This window comes from Chiloscyllium plagiosum, chromosome 3 (assembly GCF_004010195.1).
Source record: "Chiloscyllium plagiosum isolate BGI_BamShark_2017 chromosome 3, ASM401019v2, whole genome shotgun sequence".
NCBI classification, from domain to species: Eukaryota; Metazoa; Chordata; class Chondrichthyes; order Orectolobiformes; family Hemiscylliidae; genus Chiloscyllium; species Chiloscyllium plagiosum.
The window spans coordinates 132,592,429-132,611,546 of record NC_057712.1 but is presented as its reverse complement, the minus strand read 5'-3'; the positions used below and the strand labels follow the sequence as shown (position 1 = coordinate 132,611,546).

At 42.6% G+C, this 19,118-nt stretch overlaps 1 protein-coding gene across 1 annotated transcript in view; it reads left to right on the top strand.

Annotated features, from left to right (window-relative positions):
• The window catches only part of LOC122540179 (dynein axonemal heavy chain 8-like), a 1,249,383-nt gene that overhangs the window by 187,403 nt on the left and 1,042,862 nt on the right, over nt 1-19,118 (top strand). The window contains exons 9-11 of the mRNA XM_043675521.1: nt 12,892-13,005; nt 18,039-18,146; nt 18,235-18,336. Coding sequence (XP_043531456.1) covers nt 12,892-13,005; nt 18,039-18,146; nt 18,235-18,336 — 324 coding nt within the window. The remainder of the gene's footprint in view (nt 1-12,891; nt 13,006-18,038; nt 18,147-18,234; nt 18,337-19,118) is intronic.

The window sequence follows — 19,118 nt, the reverse complement described above, 5'->3', positions numbered from 1 at the left end:
TTGGATGCTGCCTGACCTGCTGCGCTTTTCCAGCAACACATTTTCAGCTCTGATCTCCAGCATCTGCAGTCCTCACTTTCTCCTTATACACTGAATGGTAAGGTCCTAGGGAGTGTTGCTCAACAAAGAGACCTTGGAGTGCAGGTTCATAGCTCCTTGAAAGTGAAGTCGCAGGTCGGTAGGATAATGAAGAAGGCATTTGGTATGCTTTCCTTTATTGGTCAGAGTATTGAGTACAAGAGTTGGGAGGTCATGTTGCGGCTGTACAGGACATTGGTTAGGCCACTGTTGGAACATTGCGTGCAATTCTGGTCTTCTTCCTATCGGAAAGATGTTGTGAAACTTGAAAAGGTTTAGAAAAGATTTACAAGGATGTTGCCAGAGTTGGAGGATTTGAGCTATAGGGAGAGGCTGAACAGGCTGGGGCTGTTTTCCCTGGTGCGTCAGAGGCTGAGGGGTGACCTTATAGAGGTTTACAAAATTTTGAGGGGCATGGTTGGGGTAAATAGACAAAGTCTTTTCCCTGCAGTCGGGGAGTCCAAAACTAGAGGGCGTAGGTTTAGGAAGAGAGGGGAAAGATATAAGAAGGACCTAAGGAGCAACTTTTTCACACAGAGGGTGGTACGCTTATTGAATGAGCTGACAGAGGAAGTTGTGGAAGCCAGTACAATTGCAACATTTAAGAGGCAGTTGGATGGGTATATGAATAGGAATGGTTTGGAGGGATATGGGCCGGGTGCTGGCCGGTGGGACTAGATTGGGTTGGGATATCTGGTTGGCATGGACGGGTTGGACCAAAGGGTTTGTTTCCATGCTGTACATCTCTATGACTCTATGACTCTATAAAGTTCATGTAGACAATATCTACCACTCTCTTCCCTCATTTATCTTTTTGGTCAACATTAGCCACTCTCCAGTCCCCTAGCCTCTTACCAGTGGCTATAGATCTATTACTGTATGAACGCACTCATATTTGACAGAGTTCCTCCAGTCAATTTTGAATAGTTTCTAATGCAAAATGTTTGCTATCATTCTATTGTCAAAATCAAATTAGTATTAGCTTGTACGTTAGCTTGAAATGTCTCGTGCTTCTGCAGCCTACCATGCAGATTTCTGGGATCCTTGTAACTGTCATCAGATGCAATTTGCAGTTTCCATAAATCCATTTCTCTAATTCATCAGCATTTCAGTTGAAGCACTGAAATAATCACCTAGCTTCTACCGTCTCAAAAGAATGTTCCTTAAACCACCAGTACCTGTCTAGCACCTGCTGATCTCTTTTCTGGATGTCATCTGTTTAATCTCGACTTAGTCCAGTGGAATCCATTTTGAAAAGTTGCTGAGACTCAGTTATAATTGCGGACTTGCTTTGCCGTGGGTTTCAAATGTAATGTCCATAGAGGCTTCTGAAGTGTATACAGCTGCTATTGAGCATTGGTGGTGGAATCGTAGAAAAGATAGAAAGTAGGGGGAGTAGGCCATTCAGACTTTTCAACCTGCTTCAAAATTCAGGTCATGGCAGATCCTCTATGTGGAGGAAGTGACAGTTTGGGGAAATGCTAATGATGTGGGCTGCTTTGTCCGAGATGCTTTCAAACTTCTTGAATGTTGTTGGAGCTCACTGAACCAGGTAAGTTTGGGAACTAGGCAAGTATGGATAATTGCAACACACTCCTGACTTGTACCTTGTAGATAGTGGTCAGGCTTTGGGGAGTCGGGACATGTGTTACTGTAAAAGTTTCTATAAATATGTGAAGAGAAAAAGATTAGCGAAGACAAATATTACTCTGTTACAGTCAGAAATGGAGGAAGTTGTAATGGGAACAAAGAATTGGCAGAATAATTGACCTTTTTCAATCTGTCTTCACAAAAGACACCACAGATGAATTCCCAGAAATATTGAGGAAGCAAGGGTCTATTGAGAAGGGGGAGTTTACGAAAATTAGTAGTAGTAAAAAAATGTTTCTCGAGAAATTATTGAAGTTAAAAGTTGACAAATCCCAAAGATTTGATAAACTTCAACCCATAGTACTAAAGGGACCAGCCTTGGATATACTGGATTTATAATTGGTCATCCTCCAAAATTCTATGGACTCTAGAGCAGTTCTTACAGATTGGAGGGTGTTGAAAAATGTCGTGCTAGAAAAATACAGCAGGCCAGGCAGCATCCGAGGAGCAGGAGAATCGACTTTTCGGGCATAAGCCTGTGAAAATGCTAGAGTTTATTATCAAAGATGTGACAACAGAGCACTTGAAAGGCATGAACAGGATTGAACAAATTCAGCGTAAGTTTATAAAGAAAAATCATGCTTAAGTAATTTACTGGAGTTTTGAAGCTGTAACTGTATAATAGATGAGGGGATGTGTGTATTTGGATGTCAAGAAAGCTTTTGATAAGGTCCAAAACAAGAGGCTAATGGGCAAAATTAAAGCACAGGGATTAGAGTCGAAATACTTTTGTGGATTGAAAATGGGTTGACAGACAGGAAACAAAAATGTAAATTTTTTTTTGGTGGCAGGTAGTGAGTGACGAATATACTCCAGGGATCAGTGCTTTGGCTGCTGCTATTCATGACATCTATGAAGGAAATGAATGAGGAAATTAAATACAATTTTTCCACTAAAATAAATGACAAGGATGTTAACAAGGAGCAATATTTCTATGTTTGCTGATGACACAAATGAGGAGAAAGTGAGAACTGCAGATGCTGGAGATCAGAGTCGAAGAGTGTGGTGCTGGAAAAGCACAGCTGGTCAAACAGCATTCGAGGGGCAGGAGAAGCAAGAGCCCTTCCTGATGAAGGGCTTATGCCCGAAACGTCGATTCTCCTGCTCCTCAGATGCTGCCTGACTGGCTGTGCTTTTTCAGCACCACATTCTTCGACTGATGACACAAATGAGATGAGATTGTGAGTTGTGAGGATGATGCAGGTAAGTTGATTCTGAAGTCAGTCTGACCAGAAGAGAAACCAACAGGTCCGCTGCAGCCATAAAAACTCCCTCAGTTTTTCATAGTAAGCCACTTTAAACATGAAGCAAATCAGTTTATCTTCCCTTCAGTACATGCTACAAACTGTGGCTTTGAATTAGATAAGTCAGAGACCATTTATAGGTGAATCAGCCACCCTGTGCCTCTTGCAAACCAGTGGAAATATTCAGAAATGGGAGTTCAAGGAGCAACCTTCAGATCAGCAACAACCAACCAAACAGATCTTGTGAACCAAGACTTCGGAACTATTTTCCCAGTTTTTCCTCTCCCGACATGTATTCTATTCCTGTTTATGTTATGTGTTGATTATATAAGAGAAGTTTACAAGGGTTTTATCAAGTTAGTTTGTAGAGTTATTCAATTTAACTTGCGTTTATCTGTAGCTAGAATCAAATTACCTGTAATAGTGGTTCTTGTTACTTAATGAAACTTAGTCTGTGCTCTCCATTAACCTGGGTCTGAACATCAAATAGAGTCATAGAGCATGGAAACAAACCATTCAGTCCAACTCATCTGACAGTGTTTGGCCCATATCCTCTAAACCCCTCCTATTCATATACCCATCCAGATGCCTTTTAAATGTTGTAAGTGCTTCCATCACTTCCTTTGGCAACTCAATCCAGAGGCGCATCACCCTTTGGGTGAAGAAGTTATCCCTCAGGTCCTTTTTAAATCTTTCCCCATATGTCGTCTATTTTTGGCCTTCCCTACATGAGGAAAAAGACTTTGGCTATTCACCTAACCCATGCCCCTCATGATTTCATAAATCTCAAGGTCACTCCTCAGACTCTGATGCTCCAGGAAAAAAAAAACAACAGGTGCAGCAAGCTTTCAGTAAGTCAGTTGGTATATTGGCTTTCATTGGAAAAGGATTTGATTGAGAAGTATGGATATCTTACTGTAATTGTACAGAGCTGCAACTGGAATATTTGTGCTGCTAGTTTCTTTACTTAAGAGAAGCTATATTTGAGGGAATGAAACAAAAGTTCACCAGACAATATTGGGCTGGCAGGACTATCGTCTGAAGAATAGGTGGTTCAACTGGGTCTGTGTTCAGTGGAGTTTAGAAGAATGAGAAAGAATCTGGTTGAAATGTATGAAATTCCAACAGGGCTAAACAGATTAAATGCAGGGAGGTTGTTTGCAAAGACTAGAGTCAGGGTTTATAGTTTCAGGATTTAGGGTAGGTCATTGAGGACTGAGATGAGGAAATGTTGCTTCACCGAGAAGATGGTCACTGTTTGGAATACACAATCACAGAAGGCTACAAATGCCATATCACTCAAGAAAGAAGTTGATAATTTTTTTAAATGTTAAAGACATTAAATGTATGGAGCGAAAAAGGTAATATAGCATTGAAGTAGAGGATCTGTCTTGATGGTGTTGCAATAGACAATAAACAGTAGGTGCAGGAGTAGGCCATTCTGCCCTTCGAGCTAGCACCATCATTCATTATGATCATGGCTGATCATCCTCAATCAGTATCCTGTTCCTGCCTTATCCCCATAACTCTTGATTCCACTATCCTTAAGAGCTCTATCCAACTCTCTCTTGAAAATATCCAGAGACTTGGCCTCCACAGCCTTCTGGGACAGAGCATTCCATACACCCACCACTCTCTAGGTGAAGAAGTTTCTCCTCAACTCTGTTCTAATTGGCCTACCCCTTATTTTTAAACTGTGTCCTCTGGTTACGGACTCACCCATCAGCGGAAACATGCTTCCTGCCTCCAGAGTGTCCAATCCTTTAATAATCTTATATGTCTCAATCAGATCCCCTCTCAGCCTTCTAAACTCAAACGTATAGAAGCCCAGTCACCCCAATCTTTCAGCGTAAGATAGTCCCACCATTCCAGGAATTGACCTCGTGAACCTACGCTGCGCTTCCTCAGTAGCCAGAATGTCTTTCCACAAATTTGGAGACCAAAACTGCGCACAATATTCCAGATGCGGTCTCACCAGGGCCCTGTACAGCTGCAGAAGGACTTCTTTGTTTCTATACTCAATTCCTCTTGTTATGAAGGCCAGCATGCTATTAACTTTCTTCACTGCCTGCTGTAACTGCATTCTTGCTTTCATTGACTGATGTACAAGAACATCTAGATCTTGTTGTACTGCTCTTTTACCTAACTTGGCTCCATTTAGGTAGTAGCTGAAAAATGTGTTGCTGGAAAAGGGCAGCAGGTCAGGCAACATCAAAGGAGCAGGAGAATCGACGTTTCGGGCATAAGCCCTTCTTCAGGAATGAGGTGGGTGTGCCAAGCAGGCTAAGATAAAAGGTAGGGAGGAGGGACTTGGGGGAGGGGCGTTGGGAATGCGATAGGTGGAAGGAAGTTAAGGTGAGGGTGATGGGCCGGAGAGGTCGGGAAGAAGATTTCAGGTCAAGAAGGTGGTGCTGAGTCCTTATCTTGAGATAAGGTGTGGGGAGGGGAAATGAGAAAGCTGGAGAAATCTGCATTCATCCCTTGTGGTTGGAGGGTTCCTAAGCGGAAGATGATGCGCTTTTCCTCCAGGCGTCGTGTTGCCATGGTCTGGCGATGGAGGAGGCCAAGGACCTGCATGTCCTTGACGGAGTGGGAGGGGGAGTTAAAGTGTTCAGCCACGGGGCGGTTGGGTTGGTTTGTGCGGGTGTCCCAGAGGTGTTCTCTGAAATGTTCCACAAATAGGCGGCCTGTCTCCCCAATGTATAGGAGGCCACATCGGGTGCAGCGGAAGTAGTAAATGATGTTGTGGAGGTGCAGGTGAATTTGTGACGGATATGGAAGGATCCCTTGGGGCCTTGGAGGAAAGTGAGGGGGAAGGTGTGGGTGCAAGTTTTGCATTTCTTGCGGTTGCAGGGGAAGGTGCCGGGAGTGGAGGTTGGGTTGGTGGGGGGTGTGGACCTGACGAGGGAGTCTTTTCGGAATGCTGATAGGGGAGGGGAGGGAAATATATCCTTGATGATGGGGTCTGTTTGGAGATGGCGGAAATGACGAAGGATGATGCTAAGAATCTGGAGGTTGGTGGGTGGTAGATGAGGACCAGTAGGGTTCTGTCCTGGTGGCGATTGGAGGGGCGGGGTTCAAGGGCGGAGGAGCGGGAAGTGGAGGAGATGCAGTGGAAAACATCGTCAACCATGTCTGAGGGGAAATTGCGGTCTTTGAAGAAGGAGGCCATCTGGGTTGTTTGGTATTGGAATTGGTCCTCCTGGGAGCAGATGCGGCAGAGGCGAAGGAATTGGGAATATGGGATGGCGTTTTTACAGGAGGCAGGGTGGGAGGAGGTGTAATCTAGGTAGCTGTGGGAGTCAGTTGGTCTATAGTAAACCCCACCTTATCTCAGTCCCAACCTTCGGACTCAGCACCGCCTTCTTGACCTGAAATCTTCTTCCCGACCTCTCCGCCCCCCACCCCCCTCTCCGGCCTATCACCCTCACCTTAACCTCCTTCCACCTATCGCATTCCCAATGCCCCTCCCCCAAGTCCCTCCTCCATACCTTTTATCTTAGCCTGCTTGGCACACCCTCCTCATTCCTGAAGAAGGGCTTATGTCTGAAACGTTGATTCTCCTGCTCCTTTGATGTTGCCTGACCTGCTGCGCTTTTCCAGCAACACATTTTTCAGCTCTGATCTCCAGCATCTGTAGTCCTCACTTTCTCCATTTAATAGTAAACTGCCTTCCTGTTCTTTCCACCAAAGTGGATAACCACACATTTATCCTCATTAAACTGCATCTGCTATGCATTTGTCCACTCACCTAGCCTGTCCAGGTCACACTGTAGTCTCCTAACATCCTCCTCACATTTCACCCTGCCACCCAACTTTGTGTCATCAGCAAATTTGCGAATATTACTTTTAATACCTTCATCTATATCATTCATGTACATTGTGAAAAGCTGCGGTCCTAGTACTGATCCCTGCGGCACACTACTGGTCACCACCTGCCATTCCGAAAGTGAGCCGTTTATCTCTACTCTTTGTTTCTTGTCAGCCAACCAATTTTCAATCCATGTCAGTATTTTGCCCCTAATACCATGTGCCCTAATTTTGCTCATTAACCTCCTATGTGGGATTTTATCAAAGGCTTTCTGAAAGCCCAGGTATACTACATCCACTGGATCTCCCTTGTCCATCTTCAGAGTTATATCCACAAAAAATTCCAGAAGATTAGTCAAGCATGATTTCCCCTTCATAAATCCATGCTGACTCTTACCTCTCCTGTTACTGCTATCCAGATGTGTTGTAATTTCGTCCTTTATATTTGACTCCAGCAATTTTCCCACCACTGAGGACAGACTAACTGGTCTATAATTCTCTGTTTTCTCTCTCTCTCCTTTCTTAAAAAGTGGGACAACATTAGCCACCCTCCAATGCAGGCTTGAAAGGCTGAACAACAGGCTCATGCTCCCACTTTCTTTGTTTCTATATTTAGTTGAGGAAAAATATTTTCACGCAGAGGGTGGTGGGAGTCTGGAACTTATTGCCTGAAATGGTAGTTGAGTCAGAAACCCTTGTAACATTTAAGCAATATTTAGATATTAATTTACATTACTGCAAGCTCAAAGGCTTTGGGCCAAAAGCTGGGAAATGAGATTGGTGTCGTCAGATCTTTGTTGACTGACATGGGCACAATTATATCCTTCTGTGTTCTAACATTGGCTGAAGAGTGGCATCTGTGATGCTGGGTACCACTGGAGGAGGCCGCGATGGATCATCCTTTTGGCATTTCTGGCTGAAGATTTCTGCAAAATACTTCAGCCTTACCTTTTGCACCGAAGTGTTGGACTCTTCTGTCACTGAGGATGGGGATATTCCTCTTCATATTGATGACTTAAATAAGTGGATTTGCTATAATTAGGAATGACACAAGGACAGGTCATGAAGTATACTGTTAAAAGTGAACAATCAGTTTGCTTTGCACAAGCAGGAGAAGGCACATCCAGAGTAAGGTACAGCTGAAGTGAGTCTGTGTTGCTGAGAATTTTGTGCACCATCTGGATTCAGTGTATAGGGAAAAGCTGCTTTTTGTTTTTGTTTTCTTTGGTTCATGGCTTATAAGGTCTTTTTCAGGGTTTAGAGTTTGTATGGCAATATTCTTCAGCACAGCAGACAGAACAAAGTCTTAGGTTAATAACTTCCTGGGACTGCTGATTGGGAAAACAAACCAAAACAGTCCCATCGCAGGAAAATGTTGTGCTGATTAGTTTATGATTTTAAAAAGTGTATTCTTCTGGAACAAGGGATAAACCGAGAAACAACAGGACTTTGTGAAAGTTAGTTAGGGCCAATATAATAAAGTTTTTTTTGTTCATTAATGGGTGTGAGCACAGCTGGCTGACCAGCATTTATAGCCTATCCCTAGTTGGCCATGAGAGGTGATGATGAGAGCCTTGAGAGCCTTCTTGAACCGCTGCAGTCCACGTGTTCTGGATTGACCCACATTCTGTTAGGGAGAGAATTCCAGGATATTGAACCAGCGAAAGTAGATCAGGAAGGCATAGACATCATAGGCCAATTCAGACAAGGCTGGATGGTATTTATTTTAACGCAAGGAGTCTAATGAACAAAGCAGATGATTTAAGGACACAATGTTTTGAAAAAAAAGGATCAATAATGTTATTGGTATCACTGAGACATGGTTATGAGTGGGGCAGGATTGACAGCTGAATATTCCAGGATAAAAGGACTTCAGGCAAGATAGAAAAGAAAGTAAAAAAGGAAGAGGTGTTGCAGTTTTGATCTGGGAATCTATTGCAGCAGTAAGGAGGAATGTCGTCTTTAAAGTCTTCTCAATTGAACGGTAGAACCTAAAGGCCAAAAAAGGAGCAATTACATTTCATTGTACTATTGAGCCCCTAACAGTCCAGAAAAACAGAAGACCACATATGTTAGCATATTTCAGTAAAGTGAGGAAATAGTAAGGTTATGATAGTTGGGGATTTCAACTTCCTCAACATTAACTGGAGTAATCAGAGTGTGCAGAGGGTGCAGTGTGCTTAAAATACATTTAGGACAACTTTTGCAGCCAATATGTAGATGGCCCTGCAAGATAGAGCATGGTTCCTGTCCTTAACTTTAGGTTGCTAAACTGGGCAAGTGGTTGAAGTATCAGTCAAGTATTTCGCTGACTGATCATAATCCCATTAGTTTCAATATTGGTTGAAAAAGATGAAAAAAACCAAGAAAACCATGGATGCTGTAAATCAGAGGCTAAATTAGAATTGCTGGAAAGCTCAGCAGGTCTGGCAGCATCTGATTAGATTAGGTTACCTACAGTGTGGAAACAGGCCATTTGGTCCAACAAGTCCGCACCAACCCACAGAACAGCAAACCATCCACATCGGTCCCCTATCCTATATTTACCCCTGACTAATACACCTAACACTATGGCTAATTTAGCATGGTCAGTTCATCTAACCTGCACATCTTTGGACTGAGGGAGGAAACTGGAGCACCTGGAGGAAACCCACTCAGACATGGGAGAATGTGCAAACTCCATACAGAGAGCTGCTCAAGTCCAGAACGAAACCCAGGTCCCTGGCACTGTGAGGCAACAGTGCTAACCACTGAGCTACTGTGCTGCCCCTCTCTGTGGAGAGAAATCAGAGTTAACGTTTCCAGTTAACTGATACTTCCTCAGACCCTTCTAAGGGTCAGCAGGTCTGGCAGCATCTGTGGAAAGAAATCAGAGTTAACGTTTCCAGTCAACTGATCCTTCCTCAGACCCTTCTGAGGGTCAGACCTGCTGAGCTTTTCTAGCAATTTCTATGATTGGACATGGACAATATTGAGGTTTTGACTGAAAGGTAGCATTTGTACCACATAAATGTCTATCAATGTCCATCACTGTTAAGCAAGTGTCTAATCCTTGACATTCAATAGCATCACCATCACTGAATCCTCCACTGTCAACATTCGGTGGATTATCTTTTACCAGAATGGGGTGGTGGCACAGTGGCTCAGTGGTTAGCATTACTGCCTCGCAGGATCAGGGAGCAGGATTCGAGCCCAGCCTGGGGTGAATATCGGTGAGGAGTCTGCATGTTTTCCCATGTCTGCATGGATTTCTGCTGTATGCTTCAGTTTCCTCTCACAGACTGAAGATGTGTAGGTTAGGTGGATTGGCCCTGCTAAATTATCTGTAGTGTACAAGAATGTGTAGGCCAGGTAGATTAGCCATGGTAAATGTGAGTTATAGGGATAGAGTAAGGGTCTAGGTCTGGGTGGAATGCTCTTTGGAGAGTCAGTGCAACTCGATGGGTTTTTGGCCTTTTCACACTGTAGGATTCTGTGATTCGAGAAACTGAATTGTACTCGCCATATAAATACAATGTCTCCAAGTCAGGTCAGAGGCTCAGAATACAGCAATGAGTAACTCATGTCCAGGCTCCCCACATCTAATCTCTCACTTATCTCTGACTTGGAAACGTATCAGTATTGCTTCACTGTCACCAAGTCAAAGTACTGGAATTCCCTTCCTAACAGCATTGTGGGTCTACCTACAGCACGGGACTAGAGCATTCAAGAAGGCAGTTGACTACCACCTTCTCAAGAGCAATGAGAGATGAGCAATAAGTGCTGGCCCAGCCAACGATGCTACTTCCCACGAGTGAATAAAAAAATACCCTCAGAAGCACCAAGGATCAGAGGAACCTTAAGTTAATAGTATAGATTGGAAGTGGTTAAGAAGGCTTATGAGATACTTGCTTTTATTAACTGAGGCAGTTTTAGATCAGGGACATTACGCTGGAACTGTATAAAATGTTGGTTATGTCACAACTAGAGTATTGTGTACAATTCTGGGATCCATTTATATATGGATGTGACGATATTGAAGAGGGTGCTGAGGAGTTTTACCTGGATCTGAAAAAGGGTCACTGGGCTCAAAATGTTTGCTCTGCTTTTGCTTCACAGATGCCGCTTGAGCTGGAATGTTTTAGTTAACTAGAATTGAAATCCCTCGGTGGGGGGGAATCAATGACTGGGAGACAGTTAGGGCCATCCCATTTCCTCCTGGACAACTGCAATTGAAGAAACCAACAATTTCTCAAGAGCAATAACAAATGGATTACAAATACTGGCCCAACCAGTGATGCTCACATCCTGTGAAAGTATAAAATATAGTGATTAATGAAAAGGATTCTATGATGAATACCTTTATTACACGATCAAATTCACATTGAACAAGCATTATTTGAGTATAAGGGGTTTCTGACCTACAAATACTTGTACTTACAAACATGATCCTGTACAGGAGTATAATTTTAAAAACCTGACATACAAACATTTCCTTGTGAATAGCTGCTTTACATTTTCCTGTATTCTATTCCGACTTGCATATAAGTCGACTTATGAATGGATTCCACAAGGAACCTGCCTGTAATGCTGAACTAAGATAGATTTTGACAAGGCTTTTCATTTTCACTCATCAGGATATTCACAACAATTTTGGAGCATACGTTCTTTACCAATAATTCCTCATTGATGTAAAAAGAGATTAATTTATGTAGAATATGTAACTGTACATTTGTGAATTGTTTTGTTCTCTACTTAAAAATGTAACCCTTTATGAACTTCTTTGGGATTTTATAGGGATATAACTCTTTGATAATGCTGTACAACTTTAATTGAATTCCTTCACAAATTCTGTAAATGATGTGTCATTTTGCTGAAAGGAGAGAAGCTTTACATCTTGCACTTGCTAGGACAAGTACAAGCACACACAATTTGAAATGATCATGATACTTTTTCCTACAGGAGAAACAACTGCTCATTAGTTTGCAACATTGCCCTGACAAATCAGAGTTACCTGCCTGTTTTAAAAGCTCAAACAAAGTCTAGCTATTTACTGTCAATCAGCAGTAATAGATGCAGTCTCCATGGCAACATCTCTGCAATCAAAATTCACCTGCCAACCAATCAGCACTGTCATCTTACATCATACAAATATTGGTCTTCCCCTGAGTTGGTATTTTTGCAAGATGACCTGATGAGTACAAGATGCAAAGCTTCAACAAAATGTATATTTTATTATCACTACTCACATTCCGTCCTACCAAACAACTATTTCCTGAATATCTTAAGTTGTTGTTCATGCAGTTATTTGCAAGCAGGATTATATTACAAAACATGGGATAAGAGAAAATGAGGACTGCAGATGCTGCAGAGTCAGAGTTGAGAAAGCGTAATGCTGGTAAAAGCACAGCAGGTCAGGCAGTGTCTGAGGAGCAGGAGAGTCGATGTTTTAGACATAACCTTTCTTTAGAACTGTTATGAAAGTTTTTATCAACTACAACACAGGAAAACAAGCCAAATCAAGTCAGCTTCCCTATCACAATAAAAGCAGAAGTTGCTAGAGAATCTTAGCAGGCCTATGACAGCATCTGTGGGGGAAAAGCTGAGTCAGCATTTCGGGTCAGGTTAGCATACTACTAATTGGAGTATAGAAGAATGAGAGGTGATCTCATTGAAACATAAGATTCTTAAGGGGCTTGACAGAGTGATTGCCGAAAGGATGTTTCCCCTCATGGGAGAGTCTAGGACCAGAAGGCATAGTCTCAGAATAACGGTGTGCGGAGAATTTCTTCTCTCAAAATGTTGAGAGTTGTTGGAACTCCTTGGCACAGGGAGCTGAAAGGTCAGAGTCCTTGTGTATATCTGAGGCTGAGACAGATAGATTTTTGATCATTAGAGAATCAAGGGATAAGGGAAAGAGAAAAAAAGTGGACATGAGGAACGTCTGATCAGCCATGATCCTATTGAATGAAGAGCTCGATCGGCTTAGTCTCATGGGTTCAGTGACTCTTTTTCAGAACTGCACAGATTGCTAAGCAAATGGTATTGAATTGCAGCATTACATCCAACAATAGACTAGTTTATTTATAAAGGTGGTTGAATACTTATTTGTTCGTCCCTTATTTTATAGATGTGGCGAAAACTGGATTCTGAAATCACCGATGCAGCTAATGGAGCAAAGGACAATGTGAAGTTTCTGCAAGCATTGGAGAAAGTCTGTGAGCCACTTTACAATTCTGATCCAGTAAGCTGTTTTCTTTCGCAAAATTAGCATTACATGCCAAGATTTCAGGTCATGAATAGTGGGCCCAGTACCTGTTTTATGGGGCATCTAAATTTTAAAAGTGTGAATCTAACTGCACAAAGATATTTGCAAGTAAATTACATGATTTAGGTTATGCTCCAACTACATGTCAAATGGATTAGGTATATGATGATTGAATAGGTAGGACCACCTTGGAGTGGTCCTAAATTAAGCATTTGTCAAAGGCTTTTCTGAAGTCGAAGTAAACAATATGTAGTACTCGTTTTGGCTATTGAGTAAAGTTAGATCATATGGCATTCGGGAAGAGTTTAATAATTGGATACAAAAATAGCTTGATGGTAGGAGACAGAGAGTGGTGGTGAAGGGTTGTTTTTCAGACTGTAGGCTTGTGTTTCACTGAGATTGGTGCTGTTGTTGTTTGTCATTTATATAAATGCTTTGGATGAGAATTTAGGAAACATGGTTAGTGAATTTGTGAATGACACCAAAATTGGTGGTGTAATGGACAGTGACATAAGTTAACTAAGATTACAAAGGGATCCTGTTCAGTTGGTTCAAGGATTGGCAGATGAAGTTTAATTTGGATGAGTGGGATGTATTGCATTTTGGGAAAATGAACAAGGGCAGGACTTATTCAGTTAATGGTAGGGTCTTGGGGAGTGGTGATGAACAGGGAGACCTAAGGGTTCATGTTCATAGTTCTTTGAAAGTTGTGTCACATATAGACAGGGTAGTAAAGAAGGCATTTAGCACGCTTGCCTTCATTGCTCAGATCATTGATTATAGGAACTGTTACGCCATGTTGAGATTGTACAGGACATTGGTGAGGCCACTTTTAGAGTATTATGTACTGTTCTGGTCATCCTGCTATCGGAAGCATACTATTAAGTTGGAGTGGGTTCAGAAAACATTTGCAGTTATTTCTCTGGGACTGCAGACTTTGAATGGTGGGTTTTTTTCTCCGTGTGTAGGGCTACGAGGGAGAGAGGGTTGTGTCTTTTTGTGGCTAACTGGTGTTCATGTATCCTGGTGGCTAACTTTCTTCCTGTTTGTCCTACGTAGTGTTTGTGGCAGTCCTTGCATGGAATTTTGTAGGCGACATTGGTTTTGTCCATGGGTTGTACCATTTCGACTGGGACAACACATCTATCCTGGGACAGGCTAAGCAAAGACATGCCAGAGAATTCCTAGAGGCCTAGCACACCAACCACAACGCCATAAACAAACACATAGATCTAGATACTATCTATCAACCCCTCAGAAAACGAACAGGAAATGACATCACCACAAACCCCACGAACCCCATCCAGGACAAACACATAAATAGAAAGCAGGAGACAACAGCTTCGCTTCACTTGGAGGTTGCCACTGATGATGTTACCTAGCCAGGTATTGAAACGTCTGGATATCAAACCTACACCTCAGCGAGCAAACCTACACCCTAAACCTCAACCTGAGCTACAAACCTTCACAAACCTTGCAAAAACGATATACTAGTGTTGGAGGCAGTCAAGGTAAGGTTCAAAGACAAAAGTAGAAATTGTTGAAAATGCTTAGCAGATCTGGCAGCATCTGTGGAGAGAAATCAGAGTTAACCTTTCAGATCGAGTGACACTTCCTCAGAACTGATTGTAGCTAGGAAAATGTGGGTTTATATGGAGAAGATAGGGTGGAGGGAAAGGGGCAAGAGTAAATGATAGGTGGTGATAGAACCCAAAGAGAGAGAAGAACAGTTGGATAGACAAAGAAGGTTCACAAGGTTGATTCCAGGCATAGAGGTACTATCTAATGAGGAGAGGTTGAGGACATTGGGCTTGTACCCATTCGAATATAGGAGATTGATGGCAACATTATTGAAACATATAGGATTCTGAGGGAACTTGTCAGGGTGGGTATGGAAAAATTGTTTCCCCTGGTGGGAAAGTCTAGGATAGGAGGACACAATCTCAGGAAGAGGTTGCATATTGAAGACAGAGAGGAATAATTTCTTCTCTCAGAGGATAGAGAATCTATGGAATTCTTTATCACAGTAAGGTATAGCGATTAGGTTGTTAAGTACATTCAAAACTAAGTTGAACAATTTTTAATCAGTAAGGAAACCAAAAGTCATGGTGAAAAGGCAGGAAAGTGGAGGTCAGGGTTATCAAATCAGCCGCAATCACATTGAAAGATGGAGCAGATTTGATATACCGAGAGGCCCACATCTGCTCTTGTATCTTATGTTCACTGTCCTTGTCACACAATGACACTATGCCAATCTTGCTAATCTACTAATGCAAATGTTGCTGGGTTTTTGAGAGGCTTATCATTGCCTTTAACGACTGAGTAAATATTTTACTTCATTTCTTTGGAAACCTCCAAAGTCTCTGATTTAAATGGAGACTTTTGGATGGTTCGAATGAAAAGTTCAGTAATCTAGGCAAATCTTTCTGACTGTGCTACAATGGAGATTCCACAAGATTACCATTTGCAACTTGCTGAATGATGACTTTCTGACCACCTGAAAATCCAAACCTCTGTTTTCTCAGAATCCATCCACAATATTTTCAGTGAAATCAACTGCCTCACTACTGATCTTATTCTATGACAAAGTTCTTTGAAACCTGCAAAACAATGTAAGCAGATGTGATCTCTTGGTCATTGTAGAGAAATGTTATAAGGAGATCAGAATTGGGAACTTAACATCCCTTGTTAGGTCCATGCTCCGCCCCACTAACCCACCCTCCCATCCTGACACCCTCCCCTGCCACCACAAGAATTGCAAAACCAGCGCCCACACTTACCACCCTACATCCGTCCAAGGCCCCAAAGGGGCCTTCTAGATCCGTCAGAGATTTACCTACAATTCCACACACGTCATCTACTGTATCTGTTGGTCCCGATGCGGTCTTCTCGGCACTGGGAACACAGGACGCCTACATACGGAGTGCTTCAGAGAATGTTTCTGGGACACACGCACGAAACAACCCCATCACCCCATGGCCAAACAATGTTAATCCCCCTCCCATTCCATTCAGCACATGCAGGTCCTGGCCTCCTCCACCGCTAAACCCTTACCACCCAATGCCTGGAGGAAGAAAGCCTCATCTTCAGCCTTGAGACCCTCCAACCACACAGAATCAATGTGAAGTTCACGAGTTTCCTCATCTCCCCTCCCCCCCACCTTATCACAGATCCAACCTTCCAACTCGGCACCGCCTTCTTGACCTGTCCTACCTGTCCATCTTCCTACCCACCTATGCATTCCACCCTCCTCTCCAACCTATCACCTTCACCCCCAACTTCATTGACCTATCGCATTCTCAGCTACCTTCTCCCCAGCCCCACCCTCTCCCATTTATCTCTCCGTCCCCTTGGGCCACCCCCTCAATCCTGACAAAGAGCTTATGCTGGAAACGTCGATTCTCAAGCTCCTCAGATGCTGCCTGACCGGCTGTGGCATTCCAGCACCACACTCTTCGACTTGTTTGACTTAACTTCTATCTTCTCCTTAATCACTCCACATGTGACTACTGCTGTGCTCTCCACACCAGTATTTTAATCACTCTCAAGTGGCACCAGTAACCTGGGAGTGGTCATCCCCAACAAGCTTTCTTTGATTCCTCATGTGATGTACTGGTTACAAAGGCCCAACAACGTCTCTTCCTCCTCAGGCAGCTGAGGAAATTTGGCATGACAGCGAATACTCTTGCCAACTTTTATAGGTGCACCATCGAGAGCATTCTGTCTGGATGTATCACTATCTGGTATGGCAACTGTATCATTCAAGATTGCAGACGTTTACAGAGAGTGGTGAACTTGGTCCGGACAATCAAAAATCCAACCTCCCAGCTACAGAATCCACCTACCAGGCCCGCTGTCAAGGAAAGGCCGCCAACATTCTTAAAGATCCATCCCACCCTGGCAATGCTTTTCTACAACCACAACCATCAGTGAGAAGATACAGAAGCCTGAACGCATGCACTAGCTGATCTCACAGCAGTTACTACCCTACTGTTGTTAGAATACTGAATGGACTCATATACTATTAACACTGTGTACCTGTGTTTTTGTTTTTGCTGCTGTTACCTATTATTTACTCTCTATGCTACTTACCTATGTGATCTGCTTGTACTGCTCGCAAGACAAAGCTTTTCACTGTGCCTCGGTACATGTGACAATAAGTTCAATTCAATTCTTTACAGTCTTATGGTTGTTTTGGCGGAGTAACTCTGTCAAGGTGAGAGTGGTATAATTGCCTTCATCTATGGAATCACTGATAAAGTTATTTAAATTCAACAGATCTGGAAGCCTTAACACAGTGTTTTCATGGAAAGTGTAATGAATGCTAATTTTAGCTCAAAGCATAGCTTTTGAGCTGTATCAATAAACTGTCTTCACCATTTTGCCACACTTAACTAACTTCATTTTCTCACTTATCTCTTCCATAGTCACTCTTCTGTGCTATTGTCTTTCCCATTTCCTGCCATTTCCTCCTTGTTATTCCATATTTTCATCCCAAGCCATTGCTACTACCACTCATGCCAATTCCATAGCATGTCAATCCATCCTTCTCCTGCTATCACTCACACACATTCCCATCCCCTTTGTAGAACATTGTCAAAGGAGAGAGGTCCCTTCTTGGATCAATCCCACTACAAAGTGAATGCAAACATTTCTGTGCTGAAGAAAAGAAAGGTAGCAATCTCTGATATTGCATGTCAACATTTCTGCCCAAGCTTTTGAAAACAATTAATTCATTCTTCTTAATTGTCAGTAAAAGTTTGCATATTCTCACGCACTAATAGATTTGTCCTAGACCAGCAACAAATAAGTGTTGGCAGCCAAACGTGTATCCTGCATTCCAGTCCTCCTCACACCATATGTACCAAGCCATGCCCACCAAATCAATCTATCAATGGAGCTGCCCCTTAAACTAATCAGCCAAAACCACCTGAGCAGACAACAAATAGCACATTATCGTTATAAATGTTTTTTTCATAGTTACATTTATGAAATCTTTCAATTTCTAGGTGACAATGACTAAAGGTGTTCCAAATTTGATAAATGCAATTCAAATGATCCACAATGTGTCAAGATATTATAATACCTCCCAACAAATGACTGCACTATTTATTAAGGTATGTATATTAACCTGCTTGTGAATTCAATTTCTGTATCTATATGCATTTGGTTAATTCTCCTGTTACTTTATGTTATCAAATTTAGGTCACAAACCAAATGGTTACAGCCTGTAAGGAATATATTACTGAGGATGGTAATGCCCGTGTGTGGGACCAGGATTCTGAAATTATTATTAAAAAAATGGAGGTATTACCCATTGTACTGTTCATTCTAATTCAGAACTTTATATTTTGGATGATTGCATTAACTGCCACACATTGGTAGGAGAGTACTTCATAATTTAAATTGGACTGTGCCCATGTCATGTTTTCTCCTATGAACTGTAATAGATCTATGTTATCTCTGCCATAAGACTTTATAGTTTCTTTTAAAGAAAATAATACAGAATTCTGATAACTGAAGCACTGAAGGGTACAGCACTTCTGAGCTAGTACTGTGATGTGGACCTTACCTCAAGCAAGTATTGGTCCCGATGTGGCATTACTTCTGTTAGCTCCTGTAATATAAGATCTCCACATGCATATGTAGTACTGAAAGATTCAACTGACATTTATTATTGCTCTTGTTGTTTGCATATGTTGTAGTCACATCACTTCAGTGTGTAACCTAATAGTAATCTGCTCAGTTTCATCAGTGTTACATCATGCTTCAAGTGAATCCAGTTAAATTGAGTCTGAAAACCATCCCACCAATCTCCATGTACAGCGTATCATCCGCTGTCATTTCCGCCACCTCCAAACGGACCCCACCACCAAGGATATATTTCCTTCCCCTCCCCTATCAGCGTTCCGTAAAGACCGCTCCATCCGTGACTCCCTCGTCAGATCCACACCCCCCACCAACCCAACCTCCACTCCCGGCACCTTCCGCTGCAACCGCAGGAGGTGCAAGACTTGCGCCCACACCTCCCCCCTCACTTCCCTCCAAGGCCCAAAGGTCCGCCACAGATTCACCTGCACCCCCACACA